At 39.3% G+C, this 22,282-nt stretch overlaps 1 protein-coding gene across 1 annotated transcript in view; it reads left to right on the plus strand.

The window, feature by feature from the left end:
- Positions 1 to 22,282, plus strand: part of KIF16B (kinesin family member 16B) — a 234,811-nt gene that overhangs the window by 17,600 nt on the left and 194,929 nt on the right. Inside the window, exons 2-3 of the mRNA XM_077812041.1 lie at positions 15,660 to 15,729; positions 18,536 to 18,649. Coding sequence (XP_077668167.1) covers positions 15,660 to 15,729; positions 18,536 to 18,649 — 184 coding nt within the window. The remainder of the gene's footprint in view (positions 1 to 15,659; positions 15,730 to 18,535; positions 18,650 to 22,282) is intronic.

A 22,282-nucleotide genomic window follows, 5' to 3' on the forward strand; every position in this document is an offset into this window, starting at 1 on the left:
TTTGTCCATACCAACCTGTCTAGTTTCCCTTTTTTTGTAAGGTCTGTTATGAGGGCCACAGTGTCACTAAACCCCTTTACAGAATTGGACCTGCTTCTTTGTTCTAGGGGCAGGTCAACTCCTAATGACTTCTACTTTTAAGGGGTCAGAGTGGCGGATCAACCCACTGCCCATCCTGTGCCCTAGGTAAGATACCTCTGCAGCCCCTGTTTTGCATTTGGACACCTTGACAGTGAGGTTAGCTTCTCTCGCTATTAACCTTTGTAATATACCATGTGCGAGTTGCAGTGTTCTTGCTACTGAAAATAGCCAAGTCATCTATATAGGCTCTGGCAAATGTTTGTAACCCCTACAGCACCTCATTGATAAACCCCATAAAGATTGTGCCTGAATTTTTTAATCCAAAAGGCATAACTTTACATTCATAAAATTCAGATTCTACTATATACACAGATTTTTCCTGAGCATCAGCATCTAAGGCAATTTGCCAGTACCCATGAGTCAAATCCAGTATGCTTATAAATTGTGCACCCTCCAATCAGTCCTGAAAGTCCTCTCTTTGGAGTGTGGGGTAAGGATCAGACTAGGTGATTACATTTAGTTTCCTATAATCCACACACAATCTCATGCTTTCATCCTTCTTAGAAACCATCACAATAGATGTCCAAGGGCTTTTTGACTTAGTGATTACCATTTCCAGGATGCTTTCAACCGCTTCTTGAATCTGCTTCTGCATTTCCCCTTTAGCCCAGGATGCTCTGCTAGTAGCTCGGTGGAGCACCGTGGTTTGAATGGAGTGTACAATCTTGTTTGTTAAACCTGGCTGGTTGGAAAATACCTGTTTGTGGTGCTTTAAAAGGGCCAGCATTCCCGGCTTTCGGATTGGATTTAAACTCTCCCCAAACTCAATGCTTTCCAGTGGAGTTTCTTCTTTACAGTTGAGTCTCATCTTACGTGGGGGTTAGGTTCTAAAGTCAGCACGTAAGGTGAAAATAGCGTATAGTCAAAATGACCCTTGAAAATCCCTTAAATCATCCATAAAGTACAGTATACTGTACATGGTTTTGTGTATACAACCCTATACAGTAATATGTGTAACGTATACAGTAATGTACAGTATATAATAAAGAGTACATATGCAAAATATAATTTTACAGTACTGTATTTTTAATTACATAAGAGAGAGAGAGATTGGCGCTGTACACACTGCGATGATTAGTCTTCCTCTTCCCCTGACAACACTATTGGGGGGTCGTCAGGGCTTGATGTCGATCCAGGAGACAGAAGTGAAGGAGAGCTTGGGTGATGGAGAGTGAGTGGTAGACAAGTGGTTGGCTCTGGTTCAGCTCGAGAAGTTGATTGCGTAGGCTCATCTGCTGCTGGTTGTTTTTCCTTGAAAAACATGGTGATCGGCAGCTGTCACTGTTGTCTCTTGAGCTGCTCACACTTTTCTGGATACGGTCTCAAATCGTCCGTAATACTACGTGTGATTTTGAGGCTTCGTTCCTTAGAGGGATCTTATTCAGAAATTAAATCATTCAAGTGTTTTGCTGTTTGGAACACTTCAGCAAATTTATAAAGATTCCAACTTGCTGGCTCTTCCTGTTCGTTGTCATCATTTTCGTCTTCTGTAGACAATTTTATCAGTTCCTCTAACTCTTCATTAGTCAATGCTTCTCTATGGCTCTCAATTAATTCTTCTTCAATTTCTTCCTCAACGATGTCGATGAAGCCGTAACTACCCACTTGTCTGGCCACCTGAACAATGCGTTTCACTTCTTTGTCAATGGTCGGGAAACCCTTAAAATCATTCACACATTCTTTCCATAGGTTTTGCCAACATGCATTGAATGTTTCAGGCTTGATTGCATCCATTGCCTGTTTAATATAAGTGATGCAATCGGCAATGTTGAAGGACTTCCAACACTCCATCACATTAAGATTGGGATCAGCATCCATAGCGCTACGTATCCGTAAGACGTGTACGTGTACGTCTTGTGTACGTGGCCTTGAAACAGCGAATCATGCCTTCGTCGAGAGGTTGGAGGGTGGAGGTGGTATTGGGGGGGAGAAGGATGACTTCAAAGTCATTATGCACAAACCGGAGTGCTGCAGGGTGGCCAGGAGCATTGTCTACGATCAGCAACACTTTAAAGTCAAGTCCTTTCTCTTTGAGGTACCTCTTGACCTCCAGAATGAAACACTTGTGGAACTAATCCAGAAATGCTGCTGTCACCCAAGCCTTTTTATTTGATTTCCAGAACACGGGCAGGAGACTTTTGTTCTTGCCTTTTAGGGCACAGGGATTTGCAGCCCTGTAGAGCAAGCCCGGCTTTATTAAATGCCCAGCCGCATTGCCACAAAACAACACAGTCACACGGTCTTTAGCTGCTTTGAAGCCAGGGGCTTGTCTTTCTGATTTCGAAATGTAAGTGTGGTTGGGCATTTTTTTCCAGAAGAGCCCAGTCTTGTTAGCATTAAAAACTTGTTCCGGAAGATAGAAGAAAAGGGCTATCTTTTTTTTTTTTTTTTTTTAATTGTTCAGGGTAGGCTTTTGCTGCCTCTTCATTGGCAGATGCAGCTTCACCAGTAGTCTGCACATTTTTGAGGTTGAAGCGTTTCCTAAAACTGTTAAGCCAACCTTGGCTGGCTTTGAATTCCTTCTCCTCAGAAGGCTGTCCCTCTTTGGCGGGAGGTTTGAACAGCATGTAGAGGCGAAGAGCCTTTTCTCGCAACGTGTTGCCATTGATAGGCACATGTTTACGGTTCGTGTCTTCCAGCCATAAGTTTAATGCCTTTTCAGTCTTCACTAAAGTCTTACCACGCACCTGGCTCATCACCTTAGCAGTTATTGGAGTACTTGATGCCACAGCTTGACAAATTTCTCTCTCTCGAATCTTGCTGGCACGGATGCTAGATTCATTGCGGCCATATTTATGTGCCACGTTGGAGACCGACATACCGTCTCTCTAAGTCCAACACAGTCAGTTTTTCCTCCAGCATTGGAACAGATCGCTGTTTCTTCAGTTGAGCACTAGATGAAGTAGTTGGCTTGCGTTTAGGGGCCATGTTGTAAGAAAAATACGTCTCTTTAAACACTAGAATCACACTCCGCGCAGTGAGATGCTCACACTATGAGAGGCACGCGGGAACTGAGACTGACTGAGGGGACAGCAGATTCACGTCTCCCATCTCACGTTCGCTCCAGGGCATACACTCATTGAGTGGAATGGTGGGCGGACTTGCCGGCACTATTTATCTGTTTTTCTTTTTTTTGCCGAGCGCGTATAGTTGAATTCGCATAAGTTAAATGCGCGTATGATGTGTCTCCACTGTATTCTTTGACCGAATCAATTAAAAGGAAGGGAGAGTGTTTCCTAATCAGCACAACAGACCATATTTACTGCCATTTCCCTTTTATGAAAGCTTTTAACTTATTGATATGCACAGTTTGCACAGCTCCCCTGCCATGAGGCTTTCTTACATTATATGTGTGACCAGTTTTTGGGGATTGCCTATCCTGTTTCTTGTAGTCTACCCTGAGAGTGGCATTCTCTGTGGATTTACAATTAAAAGGAGTATTCTGAACTATGGACTGAGGACCTTCCAATCTTTTGGAAGATACCAGAGAGACTTTTGCAAGCCAGCAGTCTATTCTATCACTGCTACAAACCTTTGCAATCATTTGTATGTATATGATCTATTAACCATTTATAACTCTTATTTTCTTCTATTAATAAATTTTCAGTTAGTTTACTAAGGATTGGCTGACAGCGTGATATTTGGGTAAGATCTGAGATAGAAATTGACCTGGGGATAAGTATCTGTCTGATCCTTTGAGATTAGTAGAACTTCACATATAATGAATTGGGTTTTCAGTAACCTCTCACTCTATTATACCTGGTTGCTTAGATAGGAGCCAAGGGCTGGTATGCCTAAAGGGGACTGTGTTTGGCTTCTTGTTAACCTGTGTGGTACTACAGAAGCTTTCTTTATACTGGTTTGGTGACTCTAATTATAGAATAAACCACCCGTTTTTGGGGATTGCTGCCATGTTTGTTGTAGTCTGCTCAGAGTGTGGCATTCTCAGTGTGGCCCATCCCAAGCACCCAATCACAATATGTGACTTCACTGACTCTCTTTCAGTCACCTCAAAAGGTCCTTTCCAATAGTCCTGCATTTTGCTTTTCCTCACTGGTATCAGCACCAGATTACCAATATCAAAAGATCTTACTTCAGTCTCCTATCATCTAAGTTTTCTGAGTTTCCATTAAATCTTTCCACAAGCCTATTAGTTTCTGGATGGTAGAGTGCAGCCATGGTGGTTTACTCCACACAATTCCCATAACTTTTTAAAAACAACAGACATGAAATTTGAACCACAGTCTGTCAGGATTTCTCTGGGAAAATATACTCTGCTAAAAGTTGTAAACTGGCCATTATTTCAGCCTCAATATTAGACAAGGCAGTGACTTCAGGATACCTGGTGGCAAAAATCCACCACAAAAAGTATATTCCCCCCCGGAAGGTTGAGTAAGAGGCCTCACAATATCTACAGGCACTCTGGCAAATGCCTCTTTAATAATAGGCAAAGGTTGCAAAGGTGCCTTAAAGTATATCCCTGTAAGTCTTTATGTTTCTGACATATGTCATAACTTTTTCAATGATCTTTCACTGTCTGAAATACATGAGGTCAATAGAAGTTTTGCTTCAGCCTGTCACAGGTCTTTTCACTCCCATATGTCCCATGAATGGGCCATAATGGGCTATCTGGAGCAAATCTCTCCTATATCCTTCAGGCACAGCTATTTGCTTGCAAACCTTACCAGGTTTCAGAGTAGCAGCCGTGTTAGTCTGTATTTGCAAAAAGAAAAGGAGTACTTGTGGCACCTTAGAGACGAACAAATTTATTTGAGCATAAGCTTTCGTGAGCTACAGCTCACTTCACTGAATGCATCCGATGAAGTGAGCTGTAGCTCACAAAAGCTTATGCTCTAATAAATTTGTTAGTCTCTAAGGTTCCAAACCTTACCAGGACACTTCTTCTCTAAATAATAAACTGTGTAGTGTAGACAAGCCCTTACTAAAGCTTTATTAGCTAAGAAAAAGAAATGAGTTATTGAGAGGTTAAAAGAGACAAAATACATTAACAGGTGATTCCAAGTTTGTAAGTCCAATACGATAACAGAGATGTAGTAATCTGCTAGTTTTTCATAAATCTCTCGGGGTTACCTAGAATAGCTCTGGGGATCTCTGTCCAATCGCTCAGTATTCTAGCCTGTCCGAATCCATCAGTCCAGAGATACAGGGATTACTCCCTGGATCCATTCTTACCGCTGTATCTTCCCCAGAAAGTGATCTGGCAAGTGTTTCCATCACAGCATGGGCTTTTCCTCTGTTGACTAAACACCATCTGAAACAATGACCCATGCTTTGAAGTTAGCATCCTTCTTCATTTATAGTTCCAAGGCTCCAATCTCATTTGATGGGTAAGTGTAATGTAAACACAATGTGATAGCCAGAAACAATCCTTCGTTAGTTTTCATGAAGCTTTACACATGAAGTAAAATCTCATCCTAATACTAACACACCTTTTATTTAGGATCAGGATAGATAAAAATCAATGATGTTTTTTTTAATTGGATTTTTTTTATTTAAATTGGATTTTTTTGATAAAATGCTTTTTGAGGAAAAAAATCTATCTAAAGATAGTTTTAATTAAGATACATTATATCTCAAAGATATCTCCTCATGGAATAGGGATCATAAATTCTAATTCTATAGTATGAGACAACATATTCATGTAGTGTTTAAGAAAAGTTTTGTAAATGAGTTCCAATAGTTCATGGATTAGGGACCCAATTTCATGGGGTACCAGGGACTTCTGTATAGATTATTTAGGTTAATCTTTCTATCTACCCAATGGGACTCAGTGCTCAGTCTAGAAGATAGCATCAGAGATGCTTAGTTTTGCAATTCTCAAACTGGATTTGTGACTCCAGAGATAACATGCTTGTTTACAGCAAAAATGTTTTTAAATAAATAAATATACAGAAGTGAGAAATAACAGACCTCAACCCTATTGTCCCTCTGCAAATTTGTGTACAGAGTCAATCTCTTTCTAAACATGCAAAGTTTCAAAAAGTTCAATGAATAGAAGATTGTTGGGGGCAGAATAGATCTGGACAAGGAGAAGAAGTCTATTGTGCCTGCTTTGAGCAGGGGGTTGGACTAGATGATCTTCTGAGGTCCCTTCCAACTCTGATAGTCTATGAGTCTATGTGAGAAGCGAGGGACATATGCTTGTTTTGTTAAAATATTATGTTTGCTGTTGAAAAGAAAAATTCAGAATACTTAACATTGTTGTTTTAGTGAAATAAAACAATTTAAATGTCTGGTGATGTTCTCCTCCTAATACAGCATGGCAAGAAAATCCTCCAAATATTAATGATTAGCCTGTTTAATTCGAGATAATTCAGGTCCCACTGACTTCATAAATATCTGCTTCAATTACCTTTGGTAAATGAAATAACCAAACACTCATTCCTTTTTCTGATATAGCTGTAAAATTAATCTGAAAAGTTTTTCAAAATAAATCACTGTTTAAAAGTGTATAGTGTGTACCTTCTAAAAATGAAACCGACATCTATCTCTGAGTTGTGAAGAATATGTATTAAGGTTATAACAACCAACAAGAATGCACTCTTACTAGAAAACCATGATTAAATAGAGTCTTCCTGACTAGTGGTTTAAATCGTATCCATCCTTTTTAGGATTCTCTAATTAGAGGGTATACACAATGTAATTACCTGTAATGTGATAGCAGATGATAAAATACAGAAGGTTAAAACAATACAATCAGCATTCCTTTTGATCTGTTCTAACAAGTGAATTGACTTGAACACACTGTGACCTTTTAGCATTTCTTTGATATTCACATACAAGTGAATTTCCCTGTTGCTCTAGCCTGAGCTGGCAACCTGCTGGACAGCACCAAAAGGGCACCAAGTGGTACCTCAGTCTGTGAAAACTTAGGGTATATCAACACGGCAGAGAAAAACCCACATGTCTAGTTGCTGTGTAGAGATACCCTTAAAGTCTCCCCTTCTCCTTACAGGCAGCTACCAGCCATGTCCTGAGTCTCATTTACCTCTGGAAGCTGATCGTTGTAGCCTTTATCCATAGGGGATGCACGTTGCAACAAAGTAAACATCCTTATATATCACCTAATGTGAAAATTCTTATTCCTTTCTGCCTAAACTGTGCTTTCACAATGCAGTGTTGCAGAGAAGATGAAAACCTTCTGCACACTCTCCTAATTTGTCCCAACAGGGAAAAAATTGCTTTCTCATTCCTCAAACAAAAAAGGAGTACTTGTGGCACCTTAGAGACTAACCAATTTATTTGAGCATGAGCTTTCGTGAGCTACAGCTCACTTCATCGGATGCATACCGTGGAAACTGCAGCAGACATTATATACACACAGAGATCATGAAACAATACCTCCTCCCACCCCACTGTCCTGCTGGTAATAGCTTATCTAAAGTGATCATCAAGTTGGGCCATTTCCAGCACAAATCCAGGTTTTCTCACCCTCCACCCCCCCCCACACAAACTCACTCTCCTGCTGGTAATAGCCCATCCAAAGTGACAACTCTCTTCACAGTGTGCATGATAATCAAGGTGGGCCATTTCCTGCACAAATCCAGGTTTATAATTATAAATTATAATATAATATATAATTATAACGTTCATAAACCAGTCGGAGAACACTTCAATCTCTCTGGTCACGCAATCACAGACATGAAGGTCGCTATCTTACAACAAAAAAACTTCAAATCCAGACTCCAGCGAGAAACTGCTGAATTGGAATTCATTTGCAAATTGGATACTATTAATTTAGGCTTAAATAGAGACTGGGAGTGGCTAAGTCATTATGCAAGGTAGCGTATTTCCCCTTGTTTTTTCCTACCCCCCCCGCCCCCCAGACGTTCTGTTTAAACTTGGATTTAAACTTGGTCAGTTTGGATGAGCTATTGCCAGCAGGAGAGTGAGTTTGTGTGTGTGTGTGTGTGTGTCCCCAGGAAAAAGGGGTGTGTGAGAGAGCCTGGATTTGTGCTGGACATGGCCCACCTTGATTACCATGCACATTGTAGGGAGAGTGGTCACTTTGGATGAGCTATTACCAGCAGGATAGTGAGTTTGTGTGTGTGGTTTTTGGAGGGGGGTGGGGGGGTGAGAGAACCTGGATTTGTGCAGTAAATGGCCCACCTTGGTTATCATGCACATTGTGAAGAGAGTTGTCACTTTGGATGGGCTTATTACCAGCAGGAGAGTGAGTTTGTGTGTGGGGGGGTGGAGGGTGAGAGAACCTGGATTTGTGCTGGAAATGGCCCAACTTGGTGATCACTTTAGATAAGCTATTACCAGCAGGACAGTGGGGTGGGAGGAGGTATTGTTTCATGGTCCAACCCAAGTTGTCGTCTTCCCTATCCTCTCATGTTAAGAGAGGAGTGACATTAGGAGGCTTTAGAGCAGCCTATACTGTATTTCTCGGCCTGAGAGGACCCAGCTGCTATTTTTTTTCTCTCTTACTCTCACGCAGAGAGAGAGAGAGATTGCAGATGTGTGACACACCTGCAGCAGAATCTTCCTGAACTACCCATGACAGTGGCTCTCAACCTTTCTAGACTACTGTACCCCTTTCAGGAGTCAGATTTGTCTTGTGTACCCCCAAGTTTCACTGCACTTAAAAACTACTGACTTATTTTTGTGTCTGATTTTGTTGTATCTCTGGTTGAGAACCTCTGGCCTAAACATCAGGGCCGTGAGAAAACTGGAGTGGAGAAAAAAGTTGTGGATACTCTTCTTTTCAAAAAAATTTTCTCTTCAAACTGTGCATTCTAGGCTTTCATCTCCAGCAGGCTAAAATTGCACATTTTAAAAGAGGATTAGAAAATATTACATATAGAATACAGAAGCCAGTGTTGTTAGGAGACTTTAACTTTTTACTTACTCTTACTATGTAGCTTTCAAGTTGGATTGACATAACTTAAATTTTATTAAAATTTTTGGAAAGTCTGTGGTGATAGGAATTTGGATTAATTAGAAGACCTCTTTTGCAAACAATAAATCTCCTTAAAGATAAGTTACGGGCAAAGTCCTTCAACATGAGAGCCTTAGATTTCCATGTTGTTGGGTTTTTTTTATAGACAGTCTTCCAGATTTGTTTGTCTCTTCAAATAATGCAATTTTAATTTAGAACACAGTGTCTTTTTGGCCTTAAATTCAAGTTTCTGAAAATTATTGATTTAATATAAATGTGGCTAGCAAATTGTAGGCTGCAAAATTGTATGGCATTGCTTATTACTTGCTATGGTTTATGCTTTATGATTCAATAATTGTCACACCAAACAGTATAGTACAATAATTTTGTACTTGTGCTTAGTCATTGTTAAGATTACTTTATGTAATGGATAGAAAAGGAAAAAAGTTCATTGTTCAGAGTTTTAAAAAATATTCAGTTAAGCTGTTGTTCAGATAGATATCATTTCCGTTACAGAAGTTATCCAAAGAATATAGAATGCTCTCAATCTAAGTAATTCAATAAGATATCGGGGCACAACTTTCTGTTAATGCATTTCTGAAGTGAGTTTCCAAGGTACAAAGTGAAGCTGAGCTCTTTCTATGACCCACTTTTTTTTTTTTTTTGGGGGGGGTAGTTAAAAATACCTTGAATTATCTTGGGTATTAAATGAACCTCTTGCTTTCAAACTGTAACCTCTCAGTAACACATCTGGACTGTGAACAAACAAAATAAAAAAGTCCAGGGCACTGTGCTTAAAGTATAAATATTGAAGGAAGAAGAAACACCCACTTTAACAAAAAGGGAAACTATTTTGTTAGAAGAAAGAAAAGGAGTACTTGTGGCACCTTAGAGACTAACCAATTTATTTGAGCATGAGCTTTCGTGAGCTACATGTGGGGGGGTGGAGGGTGAGAAAACCTGGATTTGTGCTGGAAATGGCCCAACCTGATGATCACTTTAGATAAGCTGTTACCAGGAGGACAGTGGGGTGGGAGGAGGTATTGTTTCATATTCTCTGTGTATATATAAAGTCTGCTGCAGTTTCCACGATATGCATCCGATGAAGTGAGCTGTAGCTCACGAAAGCTCATGCTCAAATAAATTGGTTAGTCTCTAAGGTGCCACAAGTACTCCTTTTCTTTTTGCGAATACAGACTAACACGGCTGTTACTCTGAAACCTGTTATTTTGTTAGAGTCACTTAACAAGTGCTCAAATCATCCTTGTGAATAGTTAATAGTACAAAATTTGACATCTGCTCTTCAATTAAAACCGGTACTGCTTGGTGTTGGATTACTTGTCTGCAGTTTAGAATATATTCTTGGGACTTTATCACAGAACCTTTTCCCTTTCCTTTTTGCATGCTTTCAAGGAAAATTAGCATCTTTTATGAGAGTGAGGCTCCCTGGGCAAGTTGAGTAGTCTCTGTGCTGCCATTCTGTAACTGACTTGGAAGTGCTATGAAATTGATCGCCTTTAAAACCACTGTGTTTGAAAAGGGCTTTGATTGTTTCCTGTGTGCATTTTTCCCCCTTTTTGTTTTTTATTGATACCAGAACATGTCTTGTTCCTGGTACTGTTTCTCTTCCTAAAATTTTCCTGTGACATCACAATTGATTACTATATAAGTAATTCAGTGATAAACATAAAACCACGCCTTCCTTGTGGGAATAAGCATCAAGAGCAGATGAATACCTCATGAGTAATCAAATAATAAAGAACAAAGACAGTTGAATTATTTCTAGGTGTTTACCAATTTTCAGCAGTATCTTAAAGGTGAACTGTGAAGCAAAGGCAAAAATTGTGACCTTTTTCTGCTCTATGTATAAAAATTATGTCCCAAGATTCCCCTTCATTTGTTTATATGTTTGTTGTGCAGGGTCTTTCCAGTTCTTGGTTCCCTTTCCTTTCTATTAAATGAGAAATTTCACAAAGGCTTGTGAAGGACTGGAATAGTGACATCACAAGAGGATGTAATGAGTTGTACTCTGTCCCTTGAAATTTGGGGGGATAGTGTTTAATGGTTTGGCTTGGATTACATGCCCACGCAGTGGAAAAAATTCCTCTTATGTGGGCTGGCCAGATCTAAAGTCCAGTTGTATCGGAGTAAGGAGGACTACTTGCCTGCTTTCTCCCTCTGTGGAGCAGTTGAGCAAAGAACTAGAATCTTGATGGGGAATGGGTAGTAATGCACCGAATAGAGAAAGCAAGAGTGGAAACATGACTCAGAAATGTGTCTCTAAGTCACAGTTTCTCAATTCTACTCCTGCATCAGTACAGTTTATGTACCAGCCCACCTCATGGCTCTGCCTAATGTCGGATCCTAGCCCTATAGAAGTGAAGAAGAATTATAAAATCTGTGAGCAGATAATCCACTTGTCAGGCATACAGACTAATGTTAGTGTACCTTAATTTCTGATGTTGGTACTCTTGATCCTGAAACAAGGGGCTGATATCTATAATAGTTCTCCAGAAACTTTCCCCCTACGGTCTGGGTGAATATCTGAATTTAGTAGTACTAGAGGGTTAATACTAAATACTTAGTTGAGCTATTTCCTGACATCTATGTCAGGCAATTTACCTGCCTTGATCACTTTATAACATTGGTTCTGAGCCAAGCGGTCATAGGTTGTAAGCTTAATTATAGAGCTCGGCATGGTGTATGAAGTGGCAGTGGTGAAAGGCTGAAAATTGGAGTGGAGCATTAGCTTGAGAACAGATCTGATTTCAGAGGAAACAAGTTCTTTCAATGCCATAAATTATCATGCCATTAAACGTGAGCTCGTTTTGGTAGCCTTTCCCTTTATTTTACTTTGTATAATCAAGGGAACGGAAATAGAGGCTTGTATCTTATTTGTGGTGATGATGTGTTTTTGGGCAGTGTTTGATGCTCGTGTCTAAATTGTGAACTACTGCTCAGGTTGCATGTCAGTACTGACCCGCCCCCCCCCCCCCCCGCCCCCCTCCGCACTTAGTAAGGCAACTCCCATCTTTTCATATGCTGTGTATTTATACCTCCCTACTGTATGGTCCACTCCGTGCATCTAATGAAGTGGGTTATAGCCCACGAAAGCTTATACCCAAATACATTTGTTAGTCTCTAAGGTGCCACAAGGACTCCTCGTTTTCACCCAACATTAGTGCAACAAGGGCCCAGTTCCTGCTCATCCTGTTCGCAATAATAGTGTCACTGACGTCACTAAGGTGAACAGAGTTATTATTCCCAAGGTGTTATGAATAAATGCCTGTTATGAATAAATTGCATAATACATTGCATAAATTGAATAGTAAATATTCTGTTTTAATATGAAAATTTGCTTTGAAGTATTTTGCAATCTATTCACACTTAGAACTCTGCAAGACATTCCTTTCCACTGGAAAGACGTGTGGACCAGAATTACTTAGTTTTTCACTTGATTTTGTTTTAATCTTCATTATTTTTTGGGAGGGAGGAGAAAAAAGGAGAAAGGGGAAAGAGAGTCAACAGTAGCTTCACTAAATTTAGTTAGTTCTGTGCACCCAAAAACCCCCCAAACCTATTGTGGTAATGAAAAACATCCAGATGGAATATTTACAATGTTGCCAAAAAGAGTTTTAAATATAAAAATGTTCTACCTATTGTTTTCATAAGAAATCTTCAGTCACTTATTTTTGTGGTAACAGTGACAACATTTAAGGTTTCAGCACTTTTCTTTTACCCTATCAATTCAGTGTTTTAACCGCTTTTACTTTGCTGTGTGTCAGTCAGATATGATTATTTATTTGCTAGGTGACTTGTCGATCTGGTATTTGTAGCAGCTGATGTGATTTTTGACTAATATTGTGAATATAATTTTGTCTGGTTTACAGCACTACTTGCTCTTTTAGTTTAGCTTTTAGATTTCACACATTTTTATAATGCACGGGATGTTACATGTAACAATATTTTTAATGGATAACCTTATCAAAACAAATGTAATTACAAATATACATGTGAACGACTCATGTTTTATAGTTCGGTATAATGAAATCAAATCTCTGCAACAGGTTGGCACATGCTGTTCCCAGGAGCTGAGTTGGCTCTTTCCTGATATTTCAAACATGCAGGAATGCTGATTATAATATAATTGCTAACACTTGAGAATGTTTTCCAAGATCAGTTATCCAAATAATTCTCCAAGTCGCCAGCCACTAGAGGGATAAATGTGAGGGAAACTGGTCTACTGAGATTGTAGCTTCAAGTGTTCATGGGAGGGCATATGTCAGGGCTGTAATTATATTATCCCCTGCCCTGTCCTGGCTTTTCCAGGGTTGGATCTCCTTCATGTCTTCCCTACTCTCTGCTGCAGAATTGGACAAATTTTTGTGGAGCAGCTACGGGGGGTGGGAAGTTAGACTACAGGAGGAGAGAAGCATGCCCCCTGTGGCTACAACCAAAGTCTCTAGAGCTGTCAACCCCAAGTATTTAAAACACTTAGTCCCCTCCCCCTGCCCAAATCATTAGCATTACAAAGTACATTTTGGGTTCTTGATGTTTGCCATGAAGCAGTGGTGGGCAACCTGTGGCCCATCAGGGTAATCCGCTGGCAGGCCACAAGATAGTTTGGAACTGTGAACTGCAGCCCCTGGGAGGTGTGGGCGGCTGTGCCTGTGGATGGTCAATGTAAACAAACTGTCTCGTGGCCTGCCAGTGGATTACCCTGACGGGCTGCGTGTGGCCCATGGGCCACATGTTGCCCACTGCTGCCGTGAAGTCTAGTTTGTTGTTTAAATGAAAGCTGAGATTCTCAGATAACCACCTGATTCTAGCAGCTGGGGGAGGGATAGCTCAGTGGTTTGAGCATTGGCCTGCTAAACCCAGGATTGTGAGCTCAATCCTTGAGGGGGCCATTTAGGGATCTTTTTATACTAATAAAATAAAAAGCAGCAGGATCTTATTAAAGAGGAAAAGGCAAAATGCCACATTTATTGTTAATACAGAAAGAATAATAGTAAGCAGTTAGTTATAGCTATAATATTCCATTTAATTTCATATTTATTCACACATTCATTCATACACACACATACACACAGGTTCTGCAAGGTTATCATCATAGTTACCAGCCTTAGAGTTGCTCATGCCAGGCCACTGGCCAGGTGGCCCCGACATGAGGAGGGAGCAGGGCCTTGTCAGATGCTCATCTGATGCTTCTGGAAGTTGGTTTGCAGAATCAGACCCCAAAGTTCTCACCTTTCTAGAGTCCATTTTTATAGGAATTTCTTCCTATGCCAGTCTATGGGAATTGCTTCATCATGCTGTTGCTGAATCAATCATCAGATGGCACATTCCTGATGGCTCCGTGCTGCCAGAGGTTATCTTGTTCTTTGGTTCTCCATTCTTGAGGCTGTTGGGTGGATTCCAGTCTGCCCTCCGGGGATCCTCTGGTTATTTCCACTTGACGCCTTCTTCAGCCGATGGACACTGGATTCTTAGGCTGGCACCTCCCTAATCATTCAGTTATTATCCACACCAAGCATCCATCCACATACATCCTCTATCTCTATTTTAATCACAATTGTTAACAAAGCGAGATGAATACAACAAAAGGGTGGGGAGTCTCTGGGTGCTGTTTCTGTTGTTACAGAGTATTGCTTTGAGTCTCTCCCTGTGTGAGTAGTTGTTGTTACAAAGAATTGCTTTGAGAACAGATGCTGTCTTAGAATGTACTAACACAATTAGCAGCTTACAAGTTTCACACATAGAGGGAGAGAAACAGTACCAAAAAACAAGAGACCTCTTAATTAGTAATACCCTGGAATTTAAACTATGGGGACTCAAACTCATTTGTGGTTTTAATACAGAACTTCTTTAATATGATCCAACAATCTGGGGCAAAAATTGGGGATTGGTCCTGCTTTGAGCAGGGGATTGGACTAGATGACCTCCTGAGGTCCCTTCCCACCCTGATATTCTATGATTCCATAATCATGAAAAACACCAAATACTGTAAAAAGAACAGGAGTACTTGTGGCACCTTAGAGACTAACAAATTTATTTGAGTATAAGCTTTTGTGAGCTACAGCTCACTTCATCATCACCAAATATTGTGAGACTTTTTAAGTAAAATTGCGAGAGTTGTCAACACTGAGTCTCTAAGGAAGAATTGCAGTTAAAACAGTACTCAGTCCATTACCTAGGCCATGTGTCCAAGTTGGGTCCTGGTTCAGGCCAAAACAGAACTGTTGCCAACTCAGTGGAAAGAGTTACAGTTTCCTTCATAATGCTTTATTTCAGAATTCATTAGAGCTAGCTGGAGAATGCTCCCAACAACTTCACCAGGCTTTGGCTCAGATCTGCCAGGAAGAGAAAACTATTTATTAATTTATGTGTCTAATCAAACTTCTGGCATAGAATTTTTCCTAGAAGGGACTTGGAAAAAAGCCCAGGCAATACAAATATATCAGAAATGTAAAGCAATTTGCCTCAATGCAAAAAGAAATTGACTAATATTCATATACAGCGCTAAGTAGTTAATAAAAACAGTTCATCTTTGATTGCTATGTGCAATATAAAGTTTTCTTCAGCATACTGAAATCATGCTTTTTATTTACAGGGAAAAGGACCTGGATGCTAAATTTATTATTTCAATGGAAAAAAATAAAACAACGATCACAAATATAAAGGTGAGTGTTCTAATTTGAGAAGGAAAAATTATAACCAAGTTAGCCATCAAAATAAGGTTCTGACAAATAGGCAATTGCTGGTGTCCATTTGATATTAGGGAGAGGCCTTTGGTCTCTGGGTTATCTACATCTTTGAAGTGCTGTCTGGGGACCAAGATAGGGAACAGGTTTCAGAGTAGCAGCCGTGTTAGTCTGTATCCGCAAAAAGAAAAGGAGTACTTGTGGCATCTTAGAGACTAACAAATTTATTTGAGCATAAGCTTTCATGAGCTACCACTCACTTCACCGATGAAGTGAGCTGTAGCTCATAAAAGGTTATGCTCAAATAAATTGGTTAGTCTCTAAGGTGCCACAAGTACTCCTTTTCTTTTTGCAAGATAGGGAAGTTACTATTGTTTGTTGTAGAAATTTAATTTGAAAGGCAATCCATAAGATCTGTTCCTTAAGTATTTCTATTGCTGTGGCCATTCACTTAGCTGGAGGATGAGGGCTTACAATGGAAAAAAAAACATTTATACCCTGTTCCTAATGAACTCCCAATTTTCCATCCTGCTGCACAAACAGCCTTCAAAAATTGTAGTGAAAATTTACTAAATCAGGTGGAAGGTCTGCTTGCCACTATTTACTAGGATGATTTCAAAATCTTATTAAATTTTTCTCACTTGCCAAAAGACAACTAACTGCACCAGGTATGCAGAATTTTTCAAGGTGTGCAAAACTCACCTGTAAATATTTAAAGATATTAAAGTTATGTTGATGTTCTGAAAGCCCCTAATGACAAATGTAAAAGAGGCTTTCCACACATAACTAATTTAAAATAATTTAAGATCCTAGTTGTGCTGACCATCTCTTACATAAACTATGCTATTACATCCGCTATCAGGAGTTAAGCTGGGTCCAAATACCCCACAGGGGTTATACCATTAGATTTGTATTTATACGGAGTGGCTTTACAAAGACTTTCTTAATATCCCTGGCTTCTGGGATTTAAGAAAAAATGTATAAAATGAAATATATTGTGACTATATGTGAGATAAATGAAAAAATTGGTGAAAGATAGCATTTAAGTTATCTGCATGCACTCTTGCTATCCTCACCACAGATGTGGTATCCCAACATTGTGTACAGTCGGGCAGCACAGGAGTAGGAATTGACTGGTGAGATTTTTATTTCAAAGGAATTTGAAATGGGAATGAGGGAAAGGTACAATAAAGTTAAAATATGCTAAATAATCGTGCCTCTGTTACTTGATGGATTCAGCACATTAACATACTTTTAGCTCATTTAACAAAAAATGCATGTCTTAACTTTTATTTTATATATATATATATATAGAGAGAGAGAGAGAGAGAGAGAGTTACATAATCCTCTTTAGATGTTTTTCTTTGTGATATTGTAACACCTTCTCATCAGTGCTTTATAAACACTATTCCAGTGCTTCTCAACCAGGGGTCCGGGGCCCACTGTGGGGGGTGTGAGCAGGTTTCAGGGGGTCCGTCAAGCAGGACTGGCATTAGACTTGCTGGGGCCCAGGGCAGAAAGCCGAAGCCCCACTGCCTGGGGCTGAAGCCTGGAGCTCCAAGCCCTGCCACCCGTGGCTGAAGTCAAAGCCTGAGCATCTTAGCTTCACAGGGCCCCCTAATGCCAGCCTTGGCTTTTATATGCGGAAAAACAGTTGTTGTGGCACTGATGGGCCATGGAATTTTTATAGCATGTTGGAGGGGCGTCTGGAAGAAAAAGGTTGAGAACCCCTGCACTATTCTACCTGATGCACCTTTCATGTACACAAACCTTACAGCCATTTTGTAGCTGAGTAAACTAAGGCACAGAAGTTGAAATACTTTTCTTAAGATGACATAGTGAAATGATTTTGGAGTAGCAGCCGTGTTAGTCTGTATTCACAAAAAGAAAAGGAGGACTTGTGGCACCTTAGAGACTAACCAATTTATTTGAGCATAAGCTTTCATAAGCTACAGCTCACTTCATCGGATGCATTGTATGGTAACACCCATTGTTTCATGTTCTCTGTGTATATAAATCTCCCCACTGTATTTTCCACTGAACGCATCCGATGAAGTGAGCTGTAGCTCACAAAAGCTTATGCTCAAATAAATTTGTTAGTCTCTGAGGTGCCACAAGTCCTCCTTTTCTTATAGTGAAACGAGTGGCAGAGCTCGCGATAAAATCCAGTGTCCCTGACTAATCCCCAGCTCTTAAGTACATTATGCTCCTTCCCCGAAAGAAGACTTGTGTCTGTGACTCAGATAGTAGTATATATTGCTGGTGTCATGAGCAGTCTGTCTCCAGCATAATAATAGCCTTAAACTGAAGGCGCATGTGGCCATTTTAATTACATCTGTGCTTTCATATACAATTCAGTTTGTACGTGGCAAAGTGCTTGTTCATTAAATAAACGTTTGGAATATTGTCTTAAATTCTGTGTCGGAAATTCTAATTTACAATAACTAGTAATGGTAAACATTATGTAGTAACATAACAAAAATGAGCCATTACATTAAAAGTAATTTAAAATAAAGAGTAATATGCCTACAGTGCTCTTTTAATAAGACTGTCCCTTTCTTATGAAAGCTGGTGTTACTTGCTAACTTTTTTCACCACTAAGTATTGTATGTATATTTGTTGGAATAACAAAAAGGGACAGCCTTTCATTAAGATGCTATCTGTTTGTGTGCTCTTGTATGAAGTTTGCATTCCAGTCATCTATATTGCAAAATGTCCTTTGAATTAATTACTTTATCATGCAACATGCAACTCATTTTTTGTTTGTTGGTTTTGTCTTCTGTAGATACCAGAAGGAGGAACTGGTGACCTAGGAAGAGAACGGACGAAAACATTTACCTACGACTTCTCCTATTTCTCAGCAGATAGTAAAAGTCCTACCTATGTGTCTCAAGAAGTGGTAGGATTTTTAAACTTTTAGAATTTATTTATTTTTTATATTCAAAGAATTATGTGACCTTTTCTTCCTTTTACAGTTCTCTCTGCCCAATTTGGAAATTCCCTACGTGTTTGAGAGAAGCGTTAGGACAGCCAACACAGCTAGCTATGTTTTCTTGCAGTACAGAAGGAGTGCCCATTGTCTGGTTCTCTTGTTTTGTTAGGTTAGGTCAGGTTAGTGAAATCCTCAGTAAAGCTATTACTGTGCTGCCTATATTTGTCACCTAAAAACTTAAGAAAAATCACCTTCTGAACACCAAATACATCTGCTTAATTCAAAAAGACACAAACATTCTGTTTTTCCAGGTAAAATTTGAACAAAAGATTTATTAAGCATTTGAGAACCTGCTTGAAACAGGTTCTTGATACTTCTCCCCGGAGTATTACATGCCAGCTTTCTAATGTAGAGTTGTAGACTTTGCCCTCTAAATTACCTTTCTTCCCTCACCCACAAGACAGCATATCTGTCATCCATAATTATGTAGATCTGGTGACTGTCTCCTCCACCCAAGTCTAAATGTATGGAGACAGTTTTTCTGAAGACAGGCTTGTGTAATTGCATGCACGCTACATATTTTCACTTAATTTAGGCACACAAATGTGCACATTTGTATTCTACTAACTTTGAAATATATCATACTTGCTTTTTGCAGGCCCTTTGATGCTTATGACCTTCCCAATTCCCTTTCAGACCCAAATTAATTTATCTAACACAATTGAAATGTTTTTCAGTATCGGCACTTTCCTTTTTTTGATCCTGTACCAACATGTTAGGGCAATTGCTCCTCTCCTTTTATACTGAAAACTTTCTCATATATTTTTAAATAATGGAAATTCCTGCTGAATTTATGGATACCAGTGAAGACCTTTGGTACCGAGAGTTGCTGCAGGTACACTGCAGGTGTGAATGTGTGGTTATATTGGTGATTTAGAATTAAATGATACTGGTGAGCCTGATCCCTGAAGGCGTGGGGGTTAAAACTAACAGGAAGACTAAAATAACTTCCTAAAGTAGAAAAAGGTACTTCAGGCCAAGATTAAGGTGCATTATTATAACACACTATTTTTATGCTAACCAATATGGCTATTTGACAGGGAATTTCCACTCCTGGTTTTCTCTCTAACCATTTAATACAAACTAGTAGATCCCATTGTTAAAACTTCCTTGTTCATTTTTATTGTTTAAGTTATACATGAATCTACAATTTAATTCAAATGTTTGATTACTTGGGTAACTAAGGAAGTCATTAATTCTTGGTAATTAATTTTTTTCCATTGCAGTGGTTGCCATTGTATTCTTAGTTTTCTGAATTTTGTAGGTTTTATTTGTTTCTGTGCAAGTATACTTTGAAAAAAAAATTAAGATAAAGTTCCTAAGGATACTAAGTGAAGGAAAGACTAATTGAAAACATTCTTAAAAATCCTCAAACTCAAACATTGAGGCCCCAGTCCTGGAAAGCATTCCTATTTAGAAAGGGTGCTTAAGCATGTGTTAAGTCCCAGTGGGGCGTAAGCATGTGCTTTTAAAGTTAAGCATGTGCGTAAGTGCTTCGCTGAATAAGATAGATAGGAGCTTCCCTGAATCGCAGCTTGAAATCTCAGGCCATGTAAAACTTACTTATGCTTAACTTTAAGTATGTAAGTGGTCCTATTGGGGTGAATGGAACTACACATGTGTATTTTGACTGGGGCCTTAACTTGTGGTTACTCAGTAACATGATTTATGGCTACATGAACAATGACAACTGATGATCACCTTAGTGCCCAATCCTTGCTCATAAAATACATCATTATGTGTGAATAAATATTTTCATTGGGACAAATATTGAAACACCTGCATAGCTCATTAACTATGGGAGTTTAATGTGATTATCCCAAACTCTTGATAAAACCTTCATAACCTCATTATGTTTGTGTGCTTCTTCTCCACCCCACCATCCTCTGATGTCCTTCCCAACGGGTGGATCCAGAGGTACGAATGCTAAAAACAAACCCTGGACAACGTTTAGAGTTACTTTGTTCTTGACTTTATTAGTTGCGTATGTAGGCCGTATATTTTTAATGTATAAGACATTTACATTTTATTTACATATGCAAAGAGAAACTGTTAATAGGGGTTGGTATATTTTGTGATTCTGTGCGTGCTGGCTTTTTTCCCCACAGAAGCTATGAAATTTTGCTCCAGAATCTGAGCTTTCGCTAGAAAAAGCAAAATATTGTCATTAACCCTCATTTGTAATTAAAAACCTTCCAAACGTGAACTGAATGTAAAGTGATAGTATATCTATGGTAGGATTTTCTTTCACTATAAGAAATTTAAATTTAAATTTGCACCTGGGCAAACTCCCTGTTGTAGGCATGCTGCACTGGTGTAACACTGATTTGTATTGTGGTTTTGCCTCTGTTTCAAACTAGGGCAAAGTGATTTGTTACAAGTCACTTTGACACCTGTGGAGGATTCTATACAAGGTGCACTGCTTATGGAGAAAAAAATGCCAGTGAGGAAAGACCTGAGGCTGCAGCAGCCTGAAACAATAGCTCCTAGAAGAATGAACTGTACCATTTATATCAATAGTATGTTAACTGTGACCTCTAAAAATGACTTTTTCTTAAATGTCAGCATTCACTATTGATCTTTACAACAGACACACCTAAATTTAAGTGTACATCCCACAGTCCCAAACTGCCTCCCAGATTTTCTTGGGTACCAAAAATCCCAACAGTTCCCTGCCAAGCTATCAAAACCTCCATTGTCTATCATGTAATTGTGTTAAATATAAAGTTCTGTGGCACATGGAGAACTGAAGGCCATCTTCAAATAAATTGACTGTAGCTTCAAAAATAAATACAACACAGGCTGTGCTCCTTGTATTATTCATTTTCATATATAATTGAAAACATTCCTATTTTAACTTGCATCAAGCTGCTACAGAATTTCCAATCTACTGCACCAGAGTACCACAGAAACCTTCATGCAGAGTTCATGTCCAGCTCACTGTGAAGCACAATGGATATGTGCATTACTGCTGGATACTTGAATTACTGTCATGTTTAGTCCATTATCATTATTCTTTTGCCATGTACAAATAGCTGAGTGATAAATGAAACTGTATCTAGCTTTACATGTCCTATCAATGCCCTCTTGTGGACATGAGTTGTGCTACAGTGACTCAGAAATTAGACTAGAGCATTTTACCTGCTGATCTTTAACTGTATATCTGCAACAAGAATGAAGATAGGTTTTTGGTCAGTTGTACTGGCCCTTTGAAACCACTAACAGAATGCCCTAGCGATTCAGTCCTAGTGTTAACCGTATGTATTGTTCAAATTGATGCATTGGGCAATAATTCAGAAAATGGTAATCTCTGGTTGCTTCTGTCTAAACATCATTGACTTACTTTAACCTGATCAAGAGTCATGTAGCATAATACAATTTTATGTTGTATAAAGATGGTCTTATACCCCTAGAGTAGCCAGATTGTATAGTGAGAAAGAAGAGACTAGTACTAGATTAGTAGAGGGATTAGGGATAGGAATGGGGTTATAACCAGGGCAGGATGAGCGGGGCAGCTGTCTAGGGCTCAAAGCGATGGGG

Source organism: Eretmochelys imbricata, chromosome 3 (genome assembly GCF_965152235.1).
Source record: "Eretmochelys imbricata isolate rEreImb1 chromosome 3, rEreImb1.hap1, whole genome shotgun sequence".
Taxonomy (NCBI): Eukaryota; Metazoa; Chordata; order Testudines; family Cheloniidae; genus Eretmochelys; species Eretmochelys imbricata.